Consider the following 25,743-nt stretch of genomic DNA (forward strand, 5'->3'; position numbering starts at 1 on the left):
ATCCACACATCGATTTTTCCTATTTCTCTATTGACATTTTTTTGGAGAAATGACAGACATTTATCTGACATATGAAAGTTTGAGTCATCAGCAAAAAGTGTAGTTGAAAAAGAAGATGTATTTCGAAGATCATTCACATAAAGAAGAAAAAGCAGGGGACCAAGGATTGACCCCTGTGGGACACCACATTTAACAACATTGAAATAAGAATTTTGTACTTTGCATTCTATTTGTTAGATAAGATGTTAAAACGTTTAAAAACTTGCCACGAAAGCCATAATGGTAAAGTTTTTTTTAAAAGTATGCCATGATCAACTGTATCGAAAGCTTTACTTAAATCAACAAAAACCGAGCATGTGTATTTGTAATCATTCAAGTTAGAAAGTAATTAATCATAAATTTTTGTCAATGCTAAGCTTGTTGAATCATTTTCACGAAAACCATGTTGAGCTAGGATTAAAATATTATATTTGTCAATAAAATTCATCATCCGTTTATATAAAAAATTTTCGAAGCTTTTGGCAAAAGTTGGCAATAAAGAAATTGGTCGCAAATGTGTAAAGTGTAAAGGTGATTTAACTTTTGGTACAGGTATTATCAGACTCTTTTTGAGTACATCAGGAAAAATTTCTTGCAAAACACATTTATTCAGTACTTTTGTTAAAAAAGGGCATATGATTACATTAGCCATTTTGATAAATTTAGAAGGTATTTCAAAAATGCCTGAAGCTTTATTTGCTTTGAGGCTCCTTATAGCATCAGATACTTCTATCTCATTTATATCAGGAAAGCCAAAAGAAAAACATTTTCTGTTTAACATGAATGATTCAAAATTTACATTTGAATTTGGAATTTTAGCTGCCATTGAAGTTCCAATATTTGTGAAGTAATTATTTAATAAATTAATGAATTCAATAGAATCTGTTTTATAGCTTTTATCATTTATAGTCATAGTTGAAGGAAGCTTTTATTATTAGAATTTCTTTTCCCCTCTCTCATCTCATGAATGATCTTCCATGTTTTCTTGGAGTCACTTTTTGTTTTTTCAAACTTTTTTTATAATGTTGATTTTTCAGTGATTGTTTCAAATGATTCAGCTTATTGCAATATGCTTTGTATTTCCTCGTTGCTGATTAATTTTTATTTTTTATCCAATATCTAAATAGTCTGTTTTTTATGTTTCATAACTTCCACCATATTACTGATAAAAAGGCACTATAGGATATTATAAAATAAGCGGGAATTTGAAAAATATTCAGACAGAGGAGACTTTCAAGAGAACAGACCGAACGACTCCAGAACAAGAAGGTAAAATTTATGACAGGAGAATGTCGCTTTTCTGATACTCGTTGCAATATACTTAATTGGTTAGAGTTAGACAGGATAAGTATTTCCCAATTTTCCGAATAAGAGATTGTATCTTCGATTAACAATAAATACATTTAACATTTAATGAAATTAGTTTAATTTTTGTAAGCAATCATACCCATAGAGGCTTAGACAGAAACCCTAAAATATCCTTTTGTAGCTAGAGACTCAGAATATCTCAATATCAAAGGCATAAAAATATAACGAGAATATCAAAAAGCCTACAAGTAAATAGCGTAGTGTGATAGAGAGTCTGGAAGCCTGTCTTTTTGAAATATACAAAAGATTTAACTTGTTTTTGTCGCTTTTTTTTTCTAATGTTGTTTTTTTATCGTAGTGGTCTCCAACCTGTGGGTCGCGACTCCATGTGGGGTCGCTTAAACTTTTTCTGGAGTCGCCATAACTGAACACATGTTTGCTACTTTAGTACAACTTCTGTGTGCTTAGACTGGTTTAAACTTTTTTTTCCTTACACTACAGCCCTGGTTGCAGTGTTTAGAGTAGGTTAACAGTAGTTTTTTCACAATCACAAAAGTATTTCAATAATTAATTTGTTTACAAAGTATGTATGCTAGTCAGGGTCGTTGAAAAGATAATTTGGTTTCGGTACCAATTACATTCGCAGGCCTACATCAAGACGCTTTTAAGGGAAACGCACTACATCCAAAGACTAAGTAGCAGTGTTTTCAAATTCCCGGGGTTTTGAAAAGGTAAGCCCTTAAAATAATCCTTGGTTCAAAAATACCCCTGGACCCAACTGTCAACGCTACTGGCTATAGTAGCCTACTAGTACTAGCATAGTCTTTTTACTGAAATTTCTAAATTCCGTGCTACCGATCTTCCCTTGTGTAGTCTACAAGGTGTATTTTACCTCATAGCCCACCTCAATTAGCATGGATTTAATTTAATTTTAAAGTTAAATTGGTGATTGTTAAAGTTTTTAATGATTCACAATATGTGTCGATATCTTTGTAGTGCCTGCTTAAGCTACAGAGCTATCGTTCAATAAATAAAGTTATTTTTGCTAATCCTTAAAGGTGTGAACTAAATTATATCGGCTATACCACGATTTCCTAAGTTGAAGTCTATGGATCAATGGTGGGCCATAAGGTAATTGTAACTAAGTCACAGGAAAAGAAACAGTCAAGAGAAACAATGAACTTAAAAAAAAGAAAAATTAAACGGATTCCGTACCTTGGTCAATACGTTTATTCCAGGGGTTTTCAGGCTGGTCTATTTATTGTCATATTTTACGAATTTTTGTCGTTTGCATGAAGCAAAAAGTTTTTTCATAGATGTAGAAGCTGGAAATGCAGCTGGGGATGTAGAAGCTGGAGATGCATGGTGAAAAACCGCACTCTCAGACATTTAAATTTTAAGTTCTTTACAGTTTGATACTTTAATGTTCAAAAACGCACCCTGTGACTGGCCAGCTCAACACATATTAATAAAGTAGAATAATTTATTATTTTGTAATCTTTTTTATGGACCACCGAAGATTCTTTTCTGTCCACAAGTTTAAAAAATAATATAGGCTTCGACCACAAAAAAAACGTTTGCAAAGTTGAAGGCACCTGTCATTTTGAATACTAACTGTTTGAAGTTAAGCGCTTACTTAGGCTAACATAACATTGCACATAAAAACCTAGGGTTCATAAAATACAACTAACCTGAAACACAACGCCACATGTGACGTAGTCGAGCTCAATAGTATAACTATCTCCATTATCGGTTCCAGTTACAGCACAACTTGGATCAAAAAGTTGAAGTTGGGATAAGGATAACCCAAGCAAACGACACTTTGGAATTATCACTTCCATTCGAGGTGTGCACTGCGTCATTACTTGAGCTAAAAGTAATTTTATTTTAGAAACCTGCGCTACAGATAGAATTATAAAACAATCTTGTACAGATGACGAAATTTAACCTACTGTTTGAATTGTTGATGTTTCAAGATAAAAGTCTTTTGGAAAGAATTTCCAACAGCCATTTTTGAGATAGAAAGCAATTTTATGTTTCCAGCATAACATGAGTAGACTACTTAAGACGTATTATGGCTTATTAGCCGTCAACCGTCAAGTTTATAAAACCTATATCTAACACATATAACTTAGTAGTCTACGTGCAAACAAACCTACTACCAACTATTATCTTCTTAGGTCTATATGGTAGGCTATAACACATATAAGTGAGGCATACTGATACCTAGTGGCCTGCGAGTTAAACAAGCATCAGTATTTACTGCAGCTAATACGTTGCTCAAAGATAACGCCATCCCAGCAGAGTTTGTTTGATCGAAATAAAAGACTTGGTTGCACGGAGTAGTACTGTTCCGGCATGCAGCAAATCTAAAAAAACATCGCGCACGCTTATCAGTGGTTGAGAACGAATGTTGGTTAAAAAAGAAAGTGACACAACGTAAATATTGCAATGAAAGAAAATCAAAAGATATTTTCTAAAAATTCATCATCAGTGTTTATCAATATTTTTTAACAAGCACCATTCCTTTCCATACAAATAATGAGTGAAATATAGTTTGATTAAGGGTCTGTTATTAAACTTTAAAAGAACTCGAAACGGAGTTAACACAACGGCTTTTATTCCACAATGATTATTTCCAGTGGTGGCTCGTGATAATTTGTAATGGAGGGACCGTAGTCATAATTCCATAATGTTATTGGCCGATGATGATTTTATTAGAGTTTTGAAAGGTATTCAAGTAATTTTGGTAAACAGTTACATCGCCAATTGTTTACCTAAAAAACTTTCTCTAACTTTGGTTGTGTCCCAATGACGCAGCGACGTGCCAACTAGCAAGCTATATTCAATTAGGCTACTCATAAAAAAAAAAAATTTAAACTAATTATATTTAGGCTTGAGGCAAGTTACTTTTCATTAGTGTGTGACTTAATTACCGACTCAGCCACCCAGTAACTTCTGTATTGGTTGGTTTTGAATCTTTATCCTCGAAATGACAAAGCCTTGATAGGTTTTTCCTGGTAGTTTCGCATAGTTGAAGAGACTTTTAACACAGGGCCGGTTACCGAGATTGGCAGAGTAAAGTTTCCGATTGTTGTTAAAATGTTTTTGCAGGGGGGTTATACCATCCACTAGGTGCCGCTGAATGGAGAGCAGTCCTGAACGGGGTTGCCCAAGCGCATATCCTGAGAGCTGAAACAGCGCCGCTTGATCTTGAGTAGAGCGCTTAACCCAGTGGTTCTCAACCTTTTTTCTTTCGTGGCCTATTTTTGTTTGCATGAAAGTTCTGTGGCCCATTCAGTTTTTATGTAAGAAAAAAATTACAAAAATAGTTTATAAACAAAAAGCAGCAGAATATTGCCTTTGGATGTTGCTGGAATCCCCCTGTTGAATCCAGGCGCTGACGCTTCACACTATCTTCTTTTCGTTAAAAAAAAATCATATCTTCATCCTTGTAATTAGGATGAACTTTTTCCGGGTGAAGTTTCAGTTTTGATAGCCCCAATGAATGATAACTAAGAACTTTACAACGTAATACACACTGTCCTTTTTCTTCTCTGTTATCAAAAATTGATGTACATACTGAATGTAATTTTCATCAAACTTAAAGCTTCAAGTATTGTCAATTCCTCTCCAAAATAATCCACAAAACAAAATGCTGCACGTGCTAAAAAGCGGATTTACAGAAGTTCAACAAAGCTACCGCTTAGCCTATAAAGATGGCTTAATTGTAACCGCAAACTAGTCTATTACAATTATATCATAAAGTGTTGTAAAAACTGAGTTGATGTAAAACTGCATGTTGCAACAATTAGAACGATGATTGCCACTTTGTAGCTAAAACAGCAGCATCATTCATTGCAACTAAACAAACACATAGGTGTAAAATTGACTATAGTGACAAAAATGAAACAAAATGTTTCAATTTTTTAAATTTGTCTGTGGCCCACCTCAAAATGCTTCTATGGCTTGCTATAGACTTGCATGTTAGCAAGCCCCATAGCCGTACGAGACCAAACCATTTTGGGGGGGCAGAACGTAAATTTGCCCAAATCTGCACGCTTTTACAAAAATTGCCCAAATATAATGTATGAGGTGCATTATAACGGTGAAAAACTGACAGTTTTATAAATAGACTATGATCAGATAATTTCATGTTTTTTGTTGCCCAAATCTAAGCGATACAGTTATGTAAATGGGAAAAATTAATGAATTTGTGCATTTTGAGGAAACTGCCTCACGCTAGTTTGGGCATTTGCATAAACAGACTAATCAATTTCATCAGATAATTTCATGTTTTCAGCTGCCCAAATCAACACGATGCATTTGTGAAAATTAATAAAATTAGCTATAACTTATAGCAAATATTGCGTTTTGAAAGTATTAGAGACATATTTTGGTGGCTGCCCAAATTGGCATGATGCAGTAGATTAAATGCATTTTGTACTACAGTTTGATCACCATGCAATAAAATACAATACATCAATACGGGTGTGTCAAATGAAAATTTTGCGGCACATTTCTTGTGCAAATAAGAGGCTGTATACTTAATTTGATAGGTAAAAGATATTAAATTATAGTTTTTCCTAATTCATGCAATTTTGTAGCTTTTTATATAGCAATTTTTGCCCTAATAATTGCAAAATTTTTCCCAAAAAGGCGACGTTTTGAAACAACAGGGGGGGCAGCTGCCCTCCCTGGATCGTACGGCGATGGCAAGCCCTGTGTATCAAAGGTGTACGGAGTCAAGTTTTCTGTACTCTTGCTCCACTCCGACTACAAAGTCTGCAATTCCAAACTCAACTCCTGCTCCAAATATGCTGAGGATGATGACTACAAATTCGATTTCGGCTCCGAACGCTAATTAAAAACCACATACCAGATTTTTATACTATAAAACAAATAACCTACCATCCCGGGTCAAAAAAAAAAAAAAAAAATAGTTGCAAATAAAGAAATTACTGCTTGGCAAAAAACGTTAGTGAGACACAAAAATAACAACTGCGTCAATAGTTCAGGCCCTCAAGGGAATTTTAGGCTAAACGTGTTACACGTTGTTTTTTGCATATTTTTGCAGTTGGTCAACCCAACTTTGATTTTAGTGGGTACCGCAACTTTTTGGGTCATGTGATCACCCCCAAATCGGGGATTTCCCCAGAAATCACGTTTCAGCTCTTTTTACGGCATTTTTGTGCAATTACATATTTGATTTTTGCATATTTTTACTTAAAAAGCACACACAAATAAGTGAGACAAAACAAACACAATATAATTTGACTGATGACGTCATTATGACGTCATCAATTTTTTTTGATTTTTTTTTTTTTAACCGATTTTGATCGTTTGCTGTTGGTTTTAGTTGGAGTACCGGTTACTAAAACCATTTCACAATTCCCAAAAGTAGTTTCGTCATGATTGCATCTGTTATGACGTGATCATTACATTATTAAGACTAGACAACTTGAAATTCAGGAACCAAATGTAAGTTTATTCCGAAAAAAGCGATCAACTACTATCATTATAAGTTTTGCAAATGCTGAAAATTTTGAAATTGCAAGCAATAACAATAATACCAGTATACAGTATGACGTAATAATGACGTCATCAAGGGTATAACCAGAAAAGCAATTACCAGGGGCGAATTTCCCTTTTAGCCATGTCACTTCAAAATTTAAAATAATATGTAACTATGATCTACAAATCAAATGAATAGGCCTACACGACACCAGATTATGCAATGTCTGAATCTTAACACTGTCAATTCAAGATGAAAAAATTAGTGGTTTTCTTCCTCTTTCGTGATCACACGAGGAAATCTCAGACATGTCCTATGTTTGATTGCTAAAAGCTGTTTTATTATTTGCATGAGTGCTGAAACGTCTATAACATAGACGTTACAACTTGGTACAGGATATTGTGGGCATCCAAAACGTTCTAAAACTGTGAGGAGAGCCGATTTTGTTGTAGATCTCAAAGAACCGTTCGCAGATAATGTTATAGGGTACAATGATACTTCGTGCTTGAAGAACAGCTTTGAAGAACAGGACAGCAAGCATCTTTGCCACGAACATAGCTTGAAACAAACACTCTATGAAGAAGGGGTGATTTATATTTGACTATGGGTTGTGTGTTCTTCTTTGGTGTTCGCGTTTTGCCGAACAAGTCTAACGATATTTTTATTATTGGTTCTCCAAAATTTTCATCTTCAAGCTGGAAGATCCAAACGATTCAAATTTTGTTTTCCCAAAGTTACGAAGGCACACCTTCATCATTGGAGGCTTGCCTTGAGCACATTGTCAAAAGTTTTCCAGACGTGTCGGTGAAAGGGTTGCCAAGCTCTTCAAACGTTTGTACCAAACAAATCAATTCTTCACGAAACCTCTCGTGATAACCTTTACTTTCTTCGTGATGTAGCCATTGGAGTTTTTTGTCACTAAAGCCAATTTCATCATGAAATTTTGTCACCGTTTCTACAATCATTGGTTGAGAAATCATTCATCGTTTGAAAGCCTCTTCGTTTTGAAACAAATCTATAGTACCTCCTTTACCTTTAACAACGGCATTGCACTGCTCATGATTCTGGTCAAGTGCCATTGCAGAAAACCTCTTACCGGATTTTGTAACCACAAATTTCCCTTCAGCAAAATGTGTCTTCAAAGTGGAATCAGTTTGCTCAAATGCTTCGATATCACGAATGTGAACTGATATCCAACGAGCATAAAGGTGATGATTTAATGCAAAAAACCTAGGGCAAATGCTTTTCAGATACTTGCAGTACATTTTCCAATTTGGTGTTTTTTTTCCAATTTTGCAAGTGATGACCCCGATAATTGCTAACCGGACAGACGTGTGCTAGACAGGTTCCCCCAGTCCCAACATTGACCCTCGCTCATCACGGCTCCAACGCTCACAATGCCCGTCCCGAGCAAGCCTGTTAAGCGATGGAACTTCAGAATGGCTAACTGGGAGTACTACAGCCTTCTCAGCAACGAAGTCACACAGTATATCCCATCCCCACGCAACAACAACAACGTGGAAGAAGCCTATACCAGGACTTTTGTGATGCAATAACATCAGCGGAAAAACACTCCATCCCCGCGGCTGACAAAAGAACGACATGCCGTGCTGGGATAAGGAGTGCGAAAGCCTTTACTCTGACTTCCTCCATGCCCTCCAGGGCAACAATACCAACCGCTCAGCCACAGCCCTGTTGGCAAGGGACTGCTGGACAGAAGCTAAAATTCCATCGCCTCACAACTCGTGGAGAATGGCAAATACAAATCGAGAGACCGTAAATCAGACAGATCCGTCTTACAAGAAATGAAGGACCTCTGGAGGGTAAACCCCAGACGGGAACAACATCTCGGGTGAGTTCACCCCTGAGGAATTTTCCGCCCTCCAGCACATAAAACCAGGTAAAGCCCCGGACCCTGACCACCTATGCCCGGAGTTGATACTCTGTGCTGCTGCCTCCTTAAAATCCTGGTTAAAAGACTTCCTTTTCTTCTGTTTGCGCCACCCGAGAATTCCCAGAATCTGGAGAAGAGCCCTTGTGGTTGCAGTTCCTAAGCCGAAGCCCCCAGGGAATCCGAAGAGCTACCCCCCAAACTCACTGCTCTGCATCCCTTTCAAGATCCTCGAGAGACTCATCTACGCCCGTGTCGAACCAATAATAGATCCGCAGTTCCCCCTTGAGCAAGCTGGCTTCCGACACGTACGATCAACCGTAGATCAGGTCACACTTATGATCCAAGACATTGAGGACAGTTTTTCGGCTAAGAAGAAGGCTGGCAGCCGTGTTTGTTGATCTCACGGCTGCCTATGATACCGTATGGCATAGCGGCCTTACCTGCAAGTTACTCCGTCTGCTTCCTGACAGACACATGGTCCATATGATGATGGAACTTGTGCAAAACTGCAGTTTTACCCTCACAACCAGTAGCGGTCGTCGAAGCAGACTACGCCGACTTAAAAACGGCGTCCCACAGGTCTCAGTCTTGGCTCCTCTCCTGTTCAACATATACACCTATGACTTGCCCCCCATCATCTCCAGGAAATATGCTTACGCAGACGACCTGGCACTCCTGCACTCAGCGGGAAATTGGCAGTCAGTGGAAAGGAACCTCAGCCAAGACATGCAAACACTATCAGCATACCTCCAGAAATGGAAGCTACAGCTCAGCAAGGCAAAGACAGTGTCGGCGGCCTTCCACCTTAACAACCGGGAGGCAAAGCGTGAGATAAACATCAACATTGATGGGGAGCGACTGCCCTACTGTGCCGAACCTACTGATATAGGAATAACTCTGGACAGGTCACTCACGCACCGCCGACACTTGGAGTCACTGCACAAAAAAACTATCTACACGCGTCGCACTTTTGAGGCGATTGGCGGGTTCCGGCTGGGGAACTGATGCCAAAACTCTTCTTATAGCTACCCTAGCCCTTGTCCATTCCACCTGAGTACTGTGCACCAGTCTGGTGCCGTAGTTCTCACACCAACCACGTTGATACCGCTATCAACGATGCACTGCGTACTGTGACTGGATGCTAACTCCGACGGACTACCTAACCATCCTAGCAGGCATCCAATCCGCTGAGCTACGTCGTAAAGGAGCCACGATTTCTCTTGCTCGCCGCGCTCTGGACCCCGACCATTCCCTCCATGCAACATTCAAGCAACCACCACCTTCAACGCAGCGGCTGAAATCAAGACGCCCCTTTGTGCCTGCCACACAACAACTACTTAAGAACACAGAAGAACTTGGTTTAAGTGCGGAACACTGGACGAACCACATGTGGAACGTCGTCGCCATTGGGCTTTGTTCGGTCGTGGTCCAAATTGAGACAAAGGCCATTTGCTTGTGTGGTTTTAAGATGGTCGTGACTACGCGAGGGCTACACACAGATCGGAATGTGCAGATTCAGGGAAACCGATTGCCGGGTGCTCTGTTCATTGAGGCCCGCCTTACAGGATGCCTACCCGTCAGACGCTGCCCTCTTCCGCCAAAGAGAGATTGCCGTTGGGGACTTTTACGTGTGTCTATTAGCCCCAAGAGTTTCTAGGAGTGAGCCTAGTTTTCAGCTTGGGTTCACCTCTACACCGCGTTGAGGCATCTCCACAGAAATGGGGGCTGAACAAAGTCAGCTCCCTAGACACTCCGATTTCGTAGAGGCATTTCATGTGGAACACGGAGTGGCAAAACCACACCTCCACACTCCGTGACTTTATACCCGACGCCGATCCCCATCCACCGGGGAGGTCCCTCGCAAGGCTTGCGTGGGTCAAGCATAACCGCCTGCAAACTGGCGTCGGCCGTTTTTGTTCGGACATGCACAAGTGGGGCCTGACTCCTTCACCAGAATGCGAGTGTGGTGCCACTGAACAGACCGCAGACCATGTCATCCACCACCGCCTAACCCACCGGCCTCTACACGGTGCGCATGGTCTGAGGGTCCTGGACGACGAGACTGTTGAGTGGCTGATGATTTCCTGCCCTCCAATCTAGCCTGGAAAGATCTCCTCATACGCCGATGATGAGTAGTTTTTTTGGTAGTTACATTCATGATAGGCCTATCACTAATCAACTTGTATAAAATACTGGTTATTACCTACCTACTATACTAACCTGTACGAAAAACATCTGAAAAAAATCACAAAACAAAATTATGACGTCATTCACGATGCAATGCTGACGTCATTTTTAAAGAGGGAATTATTTTAGCATTGGTAACTTATTGTTCCCCAAAAAAAAAATGTTATGACGTCACAATGCCGTCATTAATAACATAATTTTTGGTGATTTTTATCTCGTGTAGCCTATTTTGTAGTGCCAGTCAATCCAAATATAAAAAAGTAACGTATCTAATTGCATAGAAACGCCGTGAAAAGAGCTCAACATTGATTTGGGGGGAATCCCGGATTTGGGGGTGATCACATGGCCCAAAAAGTTGCGCCACCCACTAAAATTGAAGTTAGATTTATGAACTACAAAAAAATGCAAAAAACCAACGTGTAACACGTTTAGCCTAAAGATGCTCATTTTTGCCCCTAAGGGCCTGCACTACAAGGTTAGCGCAAATATTGGCACGCTAAAAGTATAAGCATAAAAAAAATCACTTCGGCTCATGTTTTTGCAATCAATTTTACACTCCGGCTCCATTCCAACCCAGCGATAACCCTAAACTTCAGCTCCTAAATAGCCTACTTCAAAACTACGGCTGCTGTATAGCCTACCTCTGCTCTTGCAGTGTACACAGCCACAGGTCTCTATCAGTTATAGCCTAACAGAATTTAACCGTCATGCCCGAACTGCTATCACTCTTCATCGATAGGGCTATCAAAATCAAAACACACCAATCTGTCCAAATTGCGAAAAAGCAGGCAAACTGTTGATTATTGGATTTTAGACTGTCCATGGACTGCACTACCCAGTGGTTTGAACACAGTTTACCAATGCGAAAACATCCCAGACAGCCATGTTATCTGGTCAGAACCGTACCCGATCTGGTAAAGATCTGAACTAGATAAAGTAGTTGTCTGGTATATTCAAAAAATGGCTAAAAGCCAACGAGTTTCAAGTGAGAAAACGCCAAATGAAACTACTATGAGTAGACTATCGTTCTTTGGACTTGCTTTCCTCGAGTTATAGACATGGCATACTCGACTAATATTTTCCTTAAACTTTATCCGATTTAACTTATAATTTATCTAATTGATAATTTAGAGATGTTCCTGCTTGGAGGGTCGGAAATCAATGGAATGTGGACACATTTTTTTGCCTACAATATTACTAGAAGATAGAGATTAAAAAACTTTACTTTAAATCGTAAAAACACTACACGTGTTCTATTTACAAGCATATCGTGCGGTAAGGGATTATCGAGTAGGAGAATAGGCTACAGTACTATATTTATAATTTGATTTACTGGATCTTTTCCAAATCCGCAGCATTTATAAATCTTTGCCATCCAATTATAATGATTCCATCGTAGTGTAGATAAGTATCGACCAAAAGTGAAGCAACTCCAGCAAGACCACCACTTAACACTGATTGTAATCCACTAGTTGTGATGATAGCTAAAACACAAAAGATGAAACCATAACGACAGACATTACGCTTTTTCTGTACAAAACACAAAGTTTAAACCAAATACTAAGAATACAAACTTTTAGGCTAATTCTTCTCAATCTCACCTATACGTGTAGTAGAATCTTTAGGCCGTGACAGTCCTGGACCTCTGTACATGAAACTTGGGATATTCCTATTATTTTCTATGGAATTTATTAAAGGTTCAAATACACAACTTGACGAACAAGGACTTATCGTATTTGTAGTAGCTTCGTATAATGCAATTCCAGCTGTTAGATTTCCTCCATATCTAAAACAATTGAAATGATTCACTAGACAAAAAATGCAGTCATCAGCCATGCCAATAGTTTCCAACCGAAAAGGAATTCCTCTTCAGGAAGAAGTCCATTATTTCAGGAAGGGAACTTCAACTGTTGAGTGATTTAACATAGCCATTTTTGTAGACAAGTGGTAAGAGCTCTGGCATGAAGATCGAAAGGGCATCTGATCGACACTGCTCAAAAGCATGCGGCTGTGTTTTCGCAAAACACTTAATGGTACCTATGTCTAAAGGTGGACACCAAGATTGGCTTCCCTGCCTTCTCATCCACTTAATCTACTCTTAATGTTCAACCACTTCCAAACAAGGCAAAATTTGAAAAAGAAGGGAGCTAGCCTCGAGAAATTTTTGAATAAGTTAATCTTGTTTTGGTCACTTTTTAGAGTTTTTAACATGTTTTATTGCAATGAGATATAACATAATTAAAAAATCAACTCAAACGTTTTCGACATGTACGTGTATCCTCATCAGGAATTACTTAAATCTGCAGTATAGGCTACATAAAATGAAAATTGTAAGATGAATCTGACTATGTACTATAGCTGTAACGACACTTCAGTCTGAAAAACACAAACTGAACATGTGATACAAACATGATTACGAGTAAATTATACGGTGGCAAACAGATCAGATGAGGTGTAGAGTACAGGCATGTGACAAACAATTAGAACACACACAAAAGGAACATGAGCCAAAGGCGAATAACTGTTGAGAGACTGATTATTAGGTTTCATTATTAAGGCTTCCATGATCTTTTGGTTGTTAAGTTTGGATTTAAGTGCTCCCCGGCACTTGTCAACAAATGTCTGGTGGACATACCAATGTATGTCTGGCTTGCGCTACGCAAACAACTAAACTTCTACACAGCATTCAAAAAAAGTGCAAAGGGGTTAGGCGACTTCAGTTGAAAATATTGGTGCACTGTCAATGTTTTGTATACAGAATGAAGGTCACATGAAAAATTCTTTTTTATAAATTTAGCTATATTTTTTGCAAAACTTGTTGAATCTTGTTTGTCACATGCCCAAACTTAACAACCAAAAGTGCAATTAAAGAGCACGTCGCCTCTTGTGTAACGTGCACTGACAATGTCTCGATCGACCAATTTAAAATCATCTCTAGAGGCAGATCTAAATTTCAGACAAAGATCATGGAAGCCTTAAGAATCAAAACCTAATAATCCGTCTCTCAACAGGCAGTTATTCGCCTTTGGCTCATGTTCCTTTTGTGTGTGTTCTAATTGTTTGTCACATGCCTGTACTTTACACCTCATATGTCATCTGTTTCCCACAGTATAATTTACTCGTAATCATTCTTGTATCACATGTTCAGTTTGTGCTTTTCAGTCCAAAGTGTCGTTACAGTTATAGTGCATAGTCAGACTCATCTTATAATTTTCATTTTTATATGTTGCAGATTTAAGTAATTCCTGATGAGGACACACGTAGGCCTACGTGTGGAAAACGTTTGAGTTGATTTTTTAATTAGGCTATGTTATATATCTTTGTAATGAAACATGTTAAACCCGCTAAAGTTATTTGGAAAGTACATCAATTCATTATCATATAACTTAGAGATGAAGAATGTATGATTATCAGTTTTATCGCATTCGCAAATTACTACTTAATGACGTAATTGATGATGTCATCACTTTTCGGAGTCAGTGCACAATGAATTGGATTCTTCTAATTATATTGAATCTGTTGACACGTAAATCATCTTTTTACAATAAGAATTAAGTAAGTTATGACGTTTTCAAATCTCGTGAAAACAACTCCCTATTAAAAACAATGCATTTTCAAACTTGAAAAAATCGTTTCAAGTACTGGTACCTTTATATATCGCAAGTTTTGGAAATGAAGACGATAGCCGATCAAGCTCTAACTTTCAGGAATGTCGTTTTATGACTATTGGCAAGAAAGAAAGTTTGCAGCAATGAAATCGGAGAAATAGTCCAAATTTCGACCCACCCTAGTAATTATATCCCTCTGTCTACTGTGGGGTCCAATGGACCCCAAAACAAATTTCGCTCTGCAAATTCTAAGGACAGATAGCAGATGCGATATTGATATACCTTGACTTTTATCAGCTTTGCTTGATCTTTAGAAGAATATAATAATTATTGATCTCAAGCAAAGGTAGCGTAAAAAGAAATAATAGCATCCTGTATCGTGGGGTCCAATGGACCCCAAGCTTGCTGCATTCGAAATAATCTTGTATTACAACAGCACCAAAAGTGGAGTAGACACTATTGACAGAATAGTTAGGAAATACACTTCCAAGAGAATGACGAGAAGACGGCCGAGAGCTCTATTTTACAATATAATCGATGTCACTGCTGTGAATGCTTTTGTGATATGGCATCAATTCAAGGCGAAAATAGCAGCACAATCATCATGAAAGAGAAGAAAAATTTTGATCCAGCTGAGAAAAAGCTTTCTGGATTACCAGCTTCGACTTCAATATCAACAAAACATCTAACTTCGCAACAAAATAAAAAGAACAGCTGTTGAAGATCAGGCGCCAAAATCAAAGAAGGCTAGATGCTATCTTTGGTAAAGATACAAAGACCGAAAATGCAGACAATTCTATACTACTTGCAAACTCAACGTTTGCCAAGGACATTCGCAAATTATTTGCAACCAGTGTGATAATTTTTTAGATTTTTTAGTTTTTCTGCAGCGTTTATAAGTTATGGTTTGTATAATCTGTTACGTCCTTTCCTATTGAGCTAATTTCATATTGGGTGCTGATTTTTGTCCAAAACAAGTACTTTAAAGTTTGGGGTCCATTGGACCCCATCGGTAAAACTTGCATATTTTTTTTTCTGTAGACAGAGTAAACATATAGATCTCGCTTTAAAAAAACTCATAAATGAAAGGGTTGCAGATTTGTTGAAAAGCAGAAATACATTATTTAGAGCAAAAATGTTAAATTGTACTAATTTAGCTACAAACGTTGTCAAATTTCTGAATCCTCCTTCTGCTGAGAAGTATTCTTGTAAGCCCACGTTATAAGTTGGTTTTTCCAAAGTTTCCAGAGAGCGAAGAAAGTCTACATTGAAGCCGCGAAACGTCTGAAAATAACAACCTTTGAAAGAAACTATAGGCTACTTTTATGAAAAATTTAAACTTCACAAATGAAGTTTAAAAACATGCAACAACGTTATTATTTTACAAGTAGTGTGACAAGAATATGTAGCATACCGTATGACCAGTGATGTGTCAAGGGGGCAAGGGAAGCCTAGCCCCGGGCCCACTATTTCAGGGACCTCACAGATATTACTTTTCCTTTCAGTAACAACCTGTTTACCGTTCTGCTTTAGACTTTCATCCCGAATAAAGGTGTAGCTATGACTTCATAGACCTGTACGTGTCTGTTATGGTTAGCCTACACAGGCTTGCCAGATTGGCCCTTTTTAGAAGTAGTTGGGCCCAAAAAAAATTGTTTGGCCCCTTGGCCCTTTGTTTTCAATATTTGGCTCTTTTTGGAAGCAGTTGGTACATACTATCACACTAGCTAATTTTAAATAAATGTCTTTCGGAAATTGAAACTGAAAAGTGTTATTACGATTTTTTAGACAGTGTTTAGGCTGACAATGTTTATGCCAATGCCAAAGATTCGAGTGGAAACACTGTAGAAGATGAAGATTTGGAATTGTTCATGTAGAACGTAGACTGTATTGTTGTAATGTTGTAACGTTATTGACGTTATTATGTTTCATTAGCAACGTTATTAACATTATTGAACAATTTGGCTCTTTTTACCCAGTTTGGCCATTTTTTCGACATTGTTTGGCTCTTTTTTTCAAAAGCTGTCTGACAACCCTGAGCCTACATTTGTGTTGTTTTCTAAACTGGTCAATAAGCATAAGTGTTGGAGTTGGGGTGCGACCGTACCCCCAAAACTTTTTAATGTGTCAGGGATTAGGACAAATTTGACTTTGAAATCTGAAAAATTTGAGTAAAAATTTGAGCATGTTTGCATAATCAAGATCATGTTCTGCAATCCAATTTACTGCATGTAAAGTTAGTGAATTCCTCTAATAGTACGCATGCTTTAGTTTGTAAGATCTTAGAAATAATTTTTAACCTATCAAGATTACAGCCAGAAAGGCATTGTGAATGTATTAAACTTTTGTTCAGTTTTGTTTCTTAACTGATCACAACTGTGGCTTAAAATTAGTAAAATTCGAGCATTAAATATGTGCAAGTTTCATACATGCGAAACTAAAACTGTGCTTATCTTACCATGTAAGATTTCAAAAATAATTTTTAACCCGTTGAAATTTTAGACCAATTTTGTGCCCAAATTTTTAGAAAATCTGTCACATTCGAACTATTGTAGTTTTTACTTATCCGTTTGGGCCTACTATCATGCTTTTCATATTTACATAGCTTATCTACAACTTAATCTGGAAATGTATTGACATACGCAAAGACCGTGAGAGTTTGTATTTCACCAACAGATAGACGACCTTGAACCTAGCTCAGACTATAAAGTAGCATTAGGCTACTCTTGATAAACAATGTCAAATCATATCGAATGACTCCTTCCCACGTAACAAAATCCTGCGTAGCCCACTGAACGTACTTTCAATACCAGTGGTTCATTGGTTAAAGTAAACCAGCTATGTCGTCTACGTAAAACATAGTATGCGACGTCAAGACTGTTAGACTACATCATATTGTTTGTTTTCAATGCAAAATCTATCGAAATGAGTAACCTAACCAGGGCCGGATATAGCTGGTGGGGGGCTCGGGGCACTGTTAGCTCGGGGGCCCCCGTGCAAAAAATTTTTTCGCGCCCACGGCGCAAAAAGCCACCTCTACGTCTACAGTAGCATTAATCCAGCACTGCATAGCATTTTGCAGAAACTTTAAAGGCTGAAGGGAAACAAAAAACACAAAATCGTATTTTTTCCACGTAGGGGGGCCCTTCAAAAGTCGGAGGGCCCGGGGCACCTGCACCCTCTGCTCCCCTCCTAAATCCGGGACTGAACCTAACTGCTAGAATCTAAAATAAATATTTCCAATGCACGCTGAATGTGGTAGCCTGTTCTTGTACAATATAACCTACTGGTTATTATAAGAAAACGGACGTTTTTTTTAAATTCATTTTCGTTTTGTATCGTTTCGAAAAGTATTTAAATGCACACCCAGGCCTGGATTAACCATTGTGCTAGGGTGTGCTAAAGCACAGGGGCCCCGCAGACAGAGGGCCCCACTTTTCCTAAAAATGAAATAAATAAAAAAAAATCACAATTTCTCCTGAAAAAAATTTTCAAGAAAAAAAATTAAGAAAAGTGGACCCCTCTGTCTAAAAAAAGTAACACATTTATCAATATATCTTCCTCTTCACGTGAAATAAAAATATGGTTCTCAAATTTTTTCTTTAAGAATTTGCAGCAAAGAAAGCCAGAAAAAAGTCGTTCGACTGAATTTCATGTTAGTTTTCTAAATCCTATTGGTAGTTAGTAGTGAATAAAAGAGCAGTTTAGAATAGAAATTCAGAATAACCTTTCATTGCAATTTGCAGTGTAGTGTGCAGTACTAACAGTGGTCCCTTGCTACAATGTTTTCCCTTGCACGGTTTCGTTGATTTAATGTGTGTGATTTTGCATCCATTATAACGTAAACATTGTTGACTTAATTTGCACATGCTTACTTAATCATCGATCACGTGCTATTTCAAAGTTATCTAACTTACCTAAGCAACGCTCGGTTTCCTCTGCAAGCGAAACCAGCTCACTTCCATTACGTTCCACGTAAGCCGGTAAGGGCCCCCATAAAATTCATTAGCACAGGGGCCCCATTTGACCTTAATCCGGGCCTGTGCACACCCCCCTCCCCTTGAGAAAGCCTTGCATAATTATGCTAACTATAGATATTACAGATAAACCTGCTATAGATATTTACGACACGTAAAAATCGCCTCATATAGTATCACTTTTAATTGATGACATTCAAAGTTCACATAGAATTTGCCAATTTTTCTACAACTATAGTTACAAGACAGCCACATACAATTTTTGTGGGCTAAGCTTTATAGTAAAATACGGTAAAGTAATTATTACGTTTAGTGGACATGACTAAGAGCAGGTGTCAAAGCATGATGTACATTGTACACACAAACAATTTGCATTGAGCTGGTTACTTTTAAAACGTCGTTGTTGCAACCACATCCATAACCCAATAATGAAACTTAATATTAACGAAAATAAGTAAAACAGATGTATTTTATTTTATCCTAAATTTTTTATGTTTCTATAATAAATTTATTTTCTGAATATTGAAAAGTTTGGGTGTTTATTAGGACAATTATCATTTCTAGCACTAGTTGATACGTTCATCTGGTGAAATTGAAAGTAAAATTAACAACAAACAAGATGGTTTATTGCTTCACTGACGTTTCGCGCACCATGACAATGCGCATCCTCAGAGCGAATAACATACAAAATAAAATTTACTAAGTTAGCCTGTATACTAGAGTGTAGTTAAACGTAAAAAAAAAAAAAATGAAAGAAACACACATTGTTTTAAAGGTTGGCAAAAAGGTGTGTGAGCAGATACTTTTCACGTTAAATTACGTAAAAATTTTCAACATTAAGCATAAATTCGAAGCAGTGTAGACCAACAGAAATTCGAGACGAAATTAAATTACAATAACATTTCCAATTGATAACGCATCCAACTGTGTTCAAATAGGCATGAAGCCTGCGTGTCAAAAAAATAAAGATTTACAAGCTTTCGGTAATAGATTTCCTTCGTTCCGGTTGAGTACATTGCATTGTTTTGACGTAATGTTGATGGAGCAACTTTCTGCCGTGGTGCATTGATAATGATTTGTTTCATTTTCCAAAATGTTTGTTTCTGACCAGTTAATTCTGTGATTTTCTTTTAGCATGTGTGAACAAAAAGCTGACTTTTCATCTTCCATATTTTTGACTGCTCTGCGATGTTCTTTGACCTGGGAATTGATGCTGCGTTCAGTTTGGCCAATATAAACTGCGTCACAATCATTGCATGGAATTTCATATACAACACCGCGTTTATTGTGAAAAGGAGTCTTTTGGTAGTGATAAAACATTGCCGATGGTTCGAAACGGTTTCATAGCAACTTTAACAGCCTTTAAAATAACGTGCTCTTCGTTAGTTTTTCTTGCCTTCAACCATACTGTAGTATAAACTTAGTAAATTTTATTTTGTATGTAATTTTGTATGCGCACTGTCATGCTGCGCGAAATGTCAGTAAAGCAATAAATCAATCTATTTGTCGTAGCTTTTACTTTCATCAGATGAACGATGCAATTAGTGCTAGAAACGCAAATTTGTTTTCTATAATTTCATAAATTTTCACATATTTAAATTTTTATTTAATTCTTTTTATCTGAATCTTGCGGTTACAGTGTTTTATTGTATGCTGGTTTTTAGCCGGTTTTTATGTATGCTGCTGTATTTTATTTGAAGTTGAACACATGAATTTTCAAATAACTAATACTAGTACAAAAACCTAACTACTACAAGCTCTCGAACGTTTCATTATTATCTATACAAATGACAAAAAAAAAGACTTTACAGCAAGCTTACTTGGAAACTTGGTTTTAGCTGAACTACGATGTCTCCCGTTTTTTTAGATTTGTTCCTGGTAAATTACTATCAAAGCTACAGTACAATTATGAGTGGCAAGTGATCAATGTCTTTTTCTTATCAGTAAAGGACATCGATTGTTTGTTACCTTGTTTTCTGTGCTTCTTCGTGCAATCCGTTGGCTTTTCTTTGGAATTTGTTTTAGCCTAACATTGTTGTTTTACAGTAAAATATGTTGGTTTTTTTGCGTCTTTGATAAAATAAACTGATACGATTAAATATGGTTATTGGTTAGACATCGTTTATACTGAAACCTACTGCTTAGTACAAATAAACGCGTAAAAACTTACAACGTAATTAGGATCTTCAGCGAGTGCACAGTCAAAGGGACCATTTGACCTATCCACGGCCACATAGATATCGACATTACAAGGAGGGCCCGGCACACATTCATTACTGTTTAATGGGTTCACTATTTTTCCGCATGGACAATAGCAATTAGCGACATTATTTCCTCCCAGCCATGAGCACTGGTCTGAACACCCTCCATTGTTTATGAGGCAGGGATCCGTTTGACCTGTTAAAAAAATGAACTTTTAAAGGTGCAAAACAGCAGGCTACACAGACTTTATCTAACCAAATGTAAAAGTTAATTAGACTAGGCTACCTGTAACCTACGCCAAACAAAAAGAGAATTTTTTATTTTTTGAATAGCTAAATCCAAACAATCAAGAAACTTATCAAACCGTGAGCAAAAGTCTATGCTTTTTTATTGCGTTTGTATTTTTGTTTGAAGCGGTTTATCTGACCGCAGACCTTTGAACTTTTTTGACAGCAGACAACAGTACCAAGAAGATTGCCAGGTTGGTAAATGGTGCCATAAATATTGATATAATCTAGAGAAAACTGAACCTATTTAGAAACACGATTAAAAGTTTCCTGCATGAACCAGACAAATTATGGGGTAGTTTAAAGATGTTCTTGTAAACAATAAAATAAAAAGTACAAAACTAATTGAAAATTCTGTGACTCTTTCAGTATTTTAACCCTCGGCCTTGGGTGTGGCATTGCGACTTTAGTCAAACAACCACAAGGATTGATAGCAGCAGGCCCGGTGCTAGGAACCGCGGGGCCCAATTAGAAATGTGAGGACGGGGCCCCTACTCTTCATAGCAAAATTTATGGGTGTTTATATATCATAAAATACATACCAGTACATACAAACTACAAAGATAGACATTTATTACTTGCTATAAAACAAATTAAAGGTAATGTGGATGTTTATTTACGATGTGTTGTTTTACTTTTAATAGCAAAAAAGGAAAATTAGGCAATTAACCTTTAGTTTATGTTATGAAAAAGAATATTATTTCAATTTTTATTTTACGTTTCAGTAGTATTTTAAACCTCGTAATACAGAAAGACCCCCGCTAGCGCGGGGCCCCTTCAAAGTGCGGGGCCCAATTTGATCTAATCGGTCAAATCGGCCTAAAACCGGCCCTGGATGGCAGTAACAGAAACGGTTACTAACTTACTATAATTCTTGGGCCAGAGCTAGAGCAAAGGCAAAATAGTGTGGCAACACCAATTAGCCTACCTTCAACCAGGTTGCTTACAAGGAAAATGTGTTTTTTCAACCTCATCGATTGAACACTGCATGTTTACATGCACACAAAAAGTGATCTTGGAAGTGATATTGATTTTCAAGATCACGATCTTGACTTTTAAGATCACGATCTTGATCTTCAAGATTCCGACCTTGCTCTTGATCACGAACACAAGGAAGATCACATTGTTTTGTGATTTGATTTGATATTCAAGATCAGATATTTTTTAGTGATCTTGATCTTCAAAATCATCAAAACTGGTGATCTTGCTCATCTCTGCTTCCACGCAGGTTTCTATTGCCATATGATGTTTGGACCCTTTACACGTTAGGTTTTCACATTTAAAATATTCGTTTATACTCATTACTCAAACTCTAAACAATTCTTCTTGATTTGGTTGATTTGCTGTAATAAACCGCTTAACATTGAAAATGCAAAACTCGCTTAAAAAAGTTCTATTTCACTGAATATTATGACTGAAAATACCATATTAATTATCACCATTGTCATGTACCCTGCACAGCGCCCAGGAACATAGTTTGACGGTAGATGTGGCGCTATATAAATATTGTTATAATTATTAACATAACCAAAGTAGACGAGAGTCCATTTTTTAACACCGCCAGTCCGCCACTCTACATTTTTGGGAAATCTATGATTGAGTTAAAGGAAGCGATTTGTTTTTTTAATTACAAAACAGAAATGTTAACAAAGTTGAATCCTTTCTTATCATAGCCTACGTCAGCATAAAGTAGCTTTTATACAAACGTAAGTTTACTTCTTCATGATTAACACAGGAAGCGTTTTCAGTTTTGAAATATCAAACTAAATTGAAACTTTAAACCGGTTTTTGTCAGACACATATTATATAAACAGTATAATTAAATGTTAGTAGCCCAATTGCCACCAATTATTTTGTTCAGTTCCTTTATCTAGTGTAGTAAATAAATTCTTATTCTAAAGTAGGCTAATCTTAATCTTGTTGATTTTCAAGATCAAGATCACTCTAAAAAAATGAACTTGGATCAAAATCACAAAATGAAAGTGATTTTCAAGATCAAGATCTCCATCTTTAGAATCGCATTGTGATCTTCAAGACCAAGAACATGCCCATCTTCATGTAAATAGATAGCACTCGATTTTTTTCAAGTAGTTAAAGTTGTGTTAAAACTTACGAAGCTGTTAATTAGAACAGCCTAAGTTGCTTATGATCATGGGTGTTTGACTGTTTATTGTGGTTTTATCAATTACTATAACATTCATTTAGGATCATAGCCTGGAGCAGGTAAACAATAGAAGAGGACTATAATTTCAACGTGAAGTTTGGAGTTGACATATTAATTCTGTGCAGCCACACTCCACTTGATTTTTCAATGTCACCAATTACACTTTTTCACGAATGCTTTATTTGAGTAAAAGACTTTGATATCTAAACTTCAAATAAGTTAGTGATCGAATCGTGACAATTACTTGTTTTTAGTAGAGTGAAATGTGGAAATTTTATTTCATTTTCAGTTTTAATCGAGAAAAGACAAATAATAAGCTAAGCTTTAAAAATGGATCCCAAACAAACAATCCGTTCTCACCGTTTACATTGGCTCCGACAGCCAACATAATTGCAATTGATATCGCAATCATATTCTAATGATTTTGTGTTTTTTTTTTATCAACGCCAACAACTTAATGCCGCAATCAGCATGTAAATTCAGTATATATTGTGACCCGTTCTTTATGTGTTTTCTTATTGAATTCTCAAATACCTGTAAAGAATAACTTGCTTTTTAATTAGTCAGCTATTTTTAAAAACTAAAACAGGTAGGCTACGGTTAACCAACTGGTATCGACTCTGAAATCACCTGAAACAAATAAGCAGTTAAAAGCAGACAAAACCTACTTAAAAATTATGGTCTGTTAGATCTGCAGTAGCATACAATAATTTTTAAACGAATTTTAATGTAAAAAAACGTGTATTTTCAATGGGTCGCGACTTCCAGGTTGAATATCCCTGCTCTAGCCTAATTGAAACTAAAAAAAACAATAGCCTACCGTACTTGTTTTGCAGGCGTTTGATTTGCGCAAGCTTTCTTATGCAGTAGGCTGTACTAGCTACCCAGTATTCTTTTTTGTTCTAATACTTATTGCAGGTTTTACGTAAATAATCAAAAAGATTTTAATCTTTTTCGGTTGTATGGCTGGCTACTTTATTCTGTGAGTAAATACCAATATGATCAGAGCGAATACATCTAAAGATTTATTGCACACACAATGCATTAGTTATAAAAGACGCTGAATACCCAATTAGAATAGGCTACATCATGATCTCTTTAGCTAATCTGCTCATCGTCGCTTAGCGGCTTTACGGTAAAACAATAGATAACAAGCTCTGCAAAAAACAATTAGTCATTTGCGTTTAGGCGGAAATCATAAAGGAAACATGAGAACAGATAGATGCGCTTCGTTACAGGTGTATTGTGCTCTCGGGCAAACTAGAATAAAGCTTGTGAGACTATTTGGTGTTTGTTATAATGTCCAAAGATTGCTACGGTAGGCCAACCGTGCACAGATGTCTATATCGCTTGACGTTGTTTAACATTTTGTTTTTTACACAGTGACATTCTATAGGTTACTTTTAATCATTGATACAAAATTTTTGTTCGTTTTGCAATCTGATGTTTAGTTTCTTGCTTTTGTCATTACATATGCTACTGGAAAACAAGTTTTAAAAAGAATATTATAGGCCTACTTGTAAATAAATGGATCATGCACAATGCACATTCATGCACACTGTTTCATAGTACTATATATCAGAGAGATATCTAATTGTTGCACCTTTTCTGTAAACATTGCAATATTTTTATCACATAAATTTCTATGTTCTTTTTAGAAATTATACTGTTTGACTAAATCTAATTGTGAACATATTGTTGTGTAAGTTCACTTCCATCTTTACCTGTGTGTCAGGCCAACTTCTACAGTGTTGGCGGTGTCAGTCTAACCCAGGTGCATATAGCGCAACCTTTTCATTTTGGCGGCTAGATCAAAAACTTTTTTTCTACTTACGGCCTTTATATAAGGAGTCTGGGTTATTTCTATGAATTAGGTTTGAGGGATCGATTTTTCGGTAGGTCTAGCCCTAAAAGTAATCAGGAAAAACAAAATTTGAATGAATTTATTCGGGCATAGCCTAGTTAGTAGGCTACTGCATTAATGATTCCCTTGGTCTTGCGCGAGCGGAAACAAGCAGAGAAATCAAGTCACTAGCTGGGTATAAGTAACCTTAGTCCAGATTGCTATAATTAACCTAAGTCTCGCAATCGGGTTCGGTAAGCAGTGTTGTAGCGTAGCGTCTAAAGGACGCAGAGGATACGTGCCCCCCAATCATTTTGAAATTACAATGAATTTTTTTATTGTTAGGCCTATACAAAAAAAGTTTTTATCAGGCTGTTTTGAAAATTTCCTGAATTATTATGATGTACTGTATCAAAGTATCAGGGGGTCCAGGTCTCTTAAATTACGCATATCATGCACTTGAAACTTTTCTGTTTTAAAAACCTAAATGCAAGAAAGAAACAGCAGTGACATTTCAAGAACGAGGGACACGGGGAAAACAGAGACATGATGTTTATATTAACCGTAGCTGTTATTGAAACTTCACGTTTTTTAGAGATAGCCTACTATTCTGACGTTCATCATCATCATTAAGTTCCCTCTTTCCGTCGAGGGTTGGAGGCAATGAGGTGCCAGTTAGTTTCTCTGTTGTGAGATTTTTCTACTGCAGTTTTGTAGTC

General features: G+C 37.1%; 1 protein-coding gene across 1 annotated transcript in view; it reads right to left on the reverse strand.

Annotated features, from left to right (window-relative positions):
- The window catches only part of LOC145783360 (uncharacterized), a 40,402-nt gene extending 16,698 nt beyond the window's left edge, over positions 1 to 23,704 (reverse strand). The window contains exons 1-7 of the mRNA XM_082595211.1: positions 23,542 to 23,704; positions 20,699 to 20,925; positions 15,717 to 15,835; positions 12,545 to 12,729; positions 12,277 to 12,427; positions 3,574 to 3,716; positions 3,039 to 3,217 (exon numbers count right to left, since the gene is read on the reverse strand). Coding sequence (XP_082451337.1) covers positions 3,039 to 3,217; positions 3,574 to 3,716; positions 12,277 to 12,427; positions 12,545 to 12,729; positions 15,717 to 15,835; positions 20,699 to 20,925; positions 23,542 to 23,593 — 1,056 coding nt within the window. The 5' untranslated portion in view covers positions 23,594 to 23,704. The remainder of the gene's footprint in view (positions 1 to 3,038; positions 3,218 to 3,573; positions 3,717 to 12,276; positions 12,428 to 12,544; positions 12,730 to 15,716; positions 15,836 to 20,698; positions 20,926 to 23,541) is intronic.
- Positions 23,705 to 25,743: the final 2,039 nt, after the last annotated feature.

This window comes from Aplidium turbinatum, chromosome 14 (genome assembly GCF_918807975.1).
Source record: "Aplidium turbinatum chromosome 14, kaAplTurb1.1, whole genome shotgun sequence".
Lineage (NCBI taxonomy): Eukaryota > Metazoa > Chordata > Ascidiacea > Aplousobranchia > Polyclinidae > Aplidium > Aplidium turbinatum.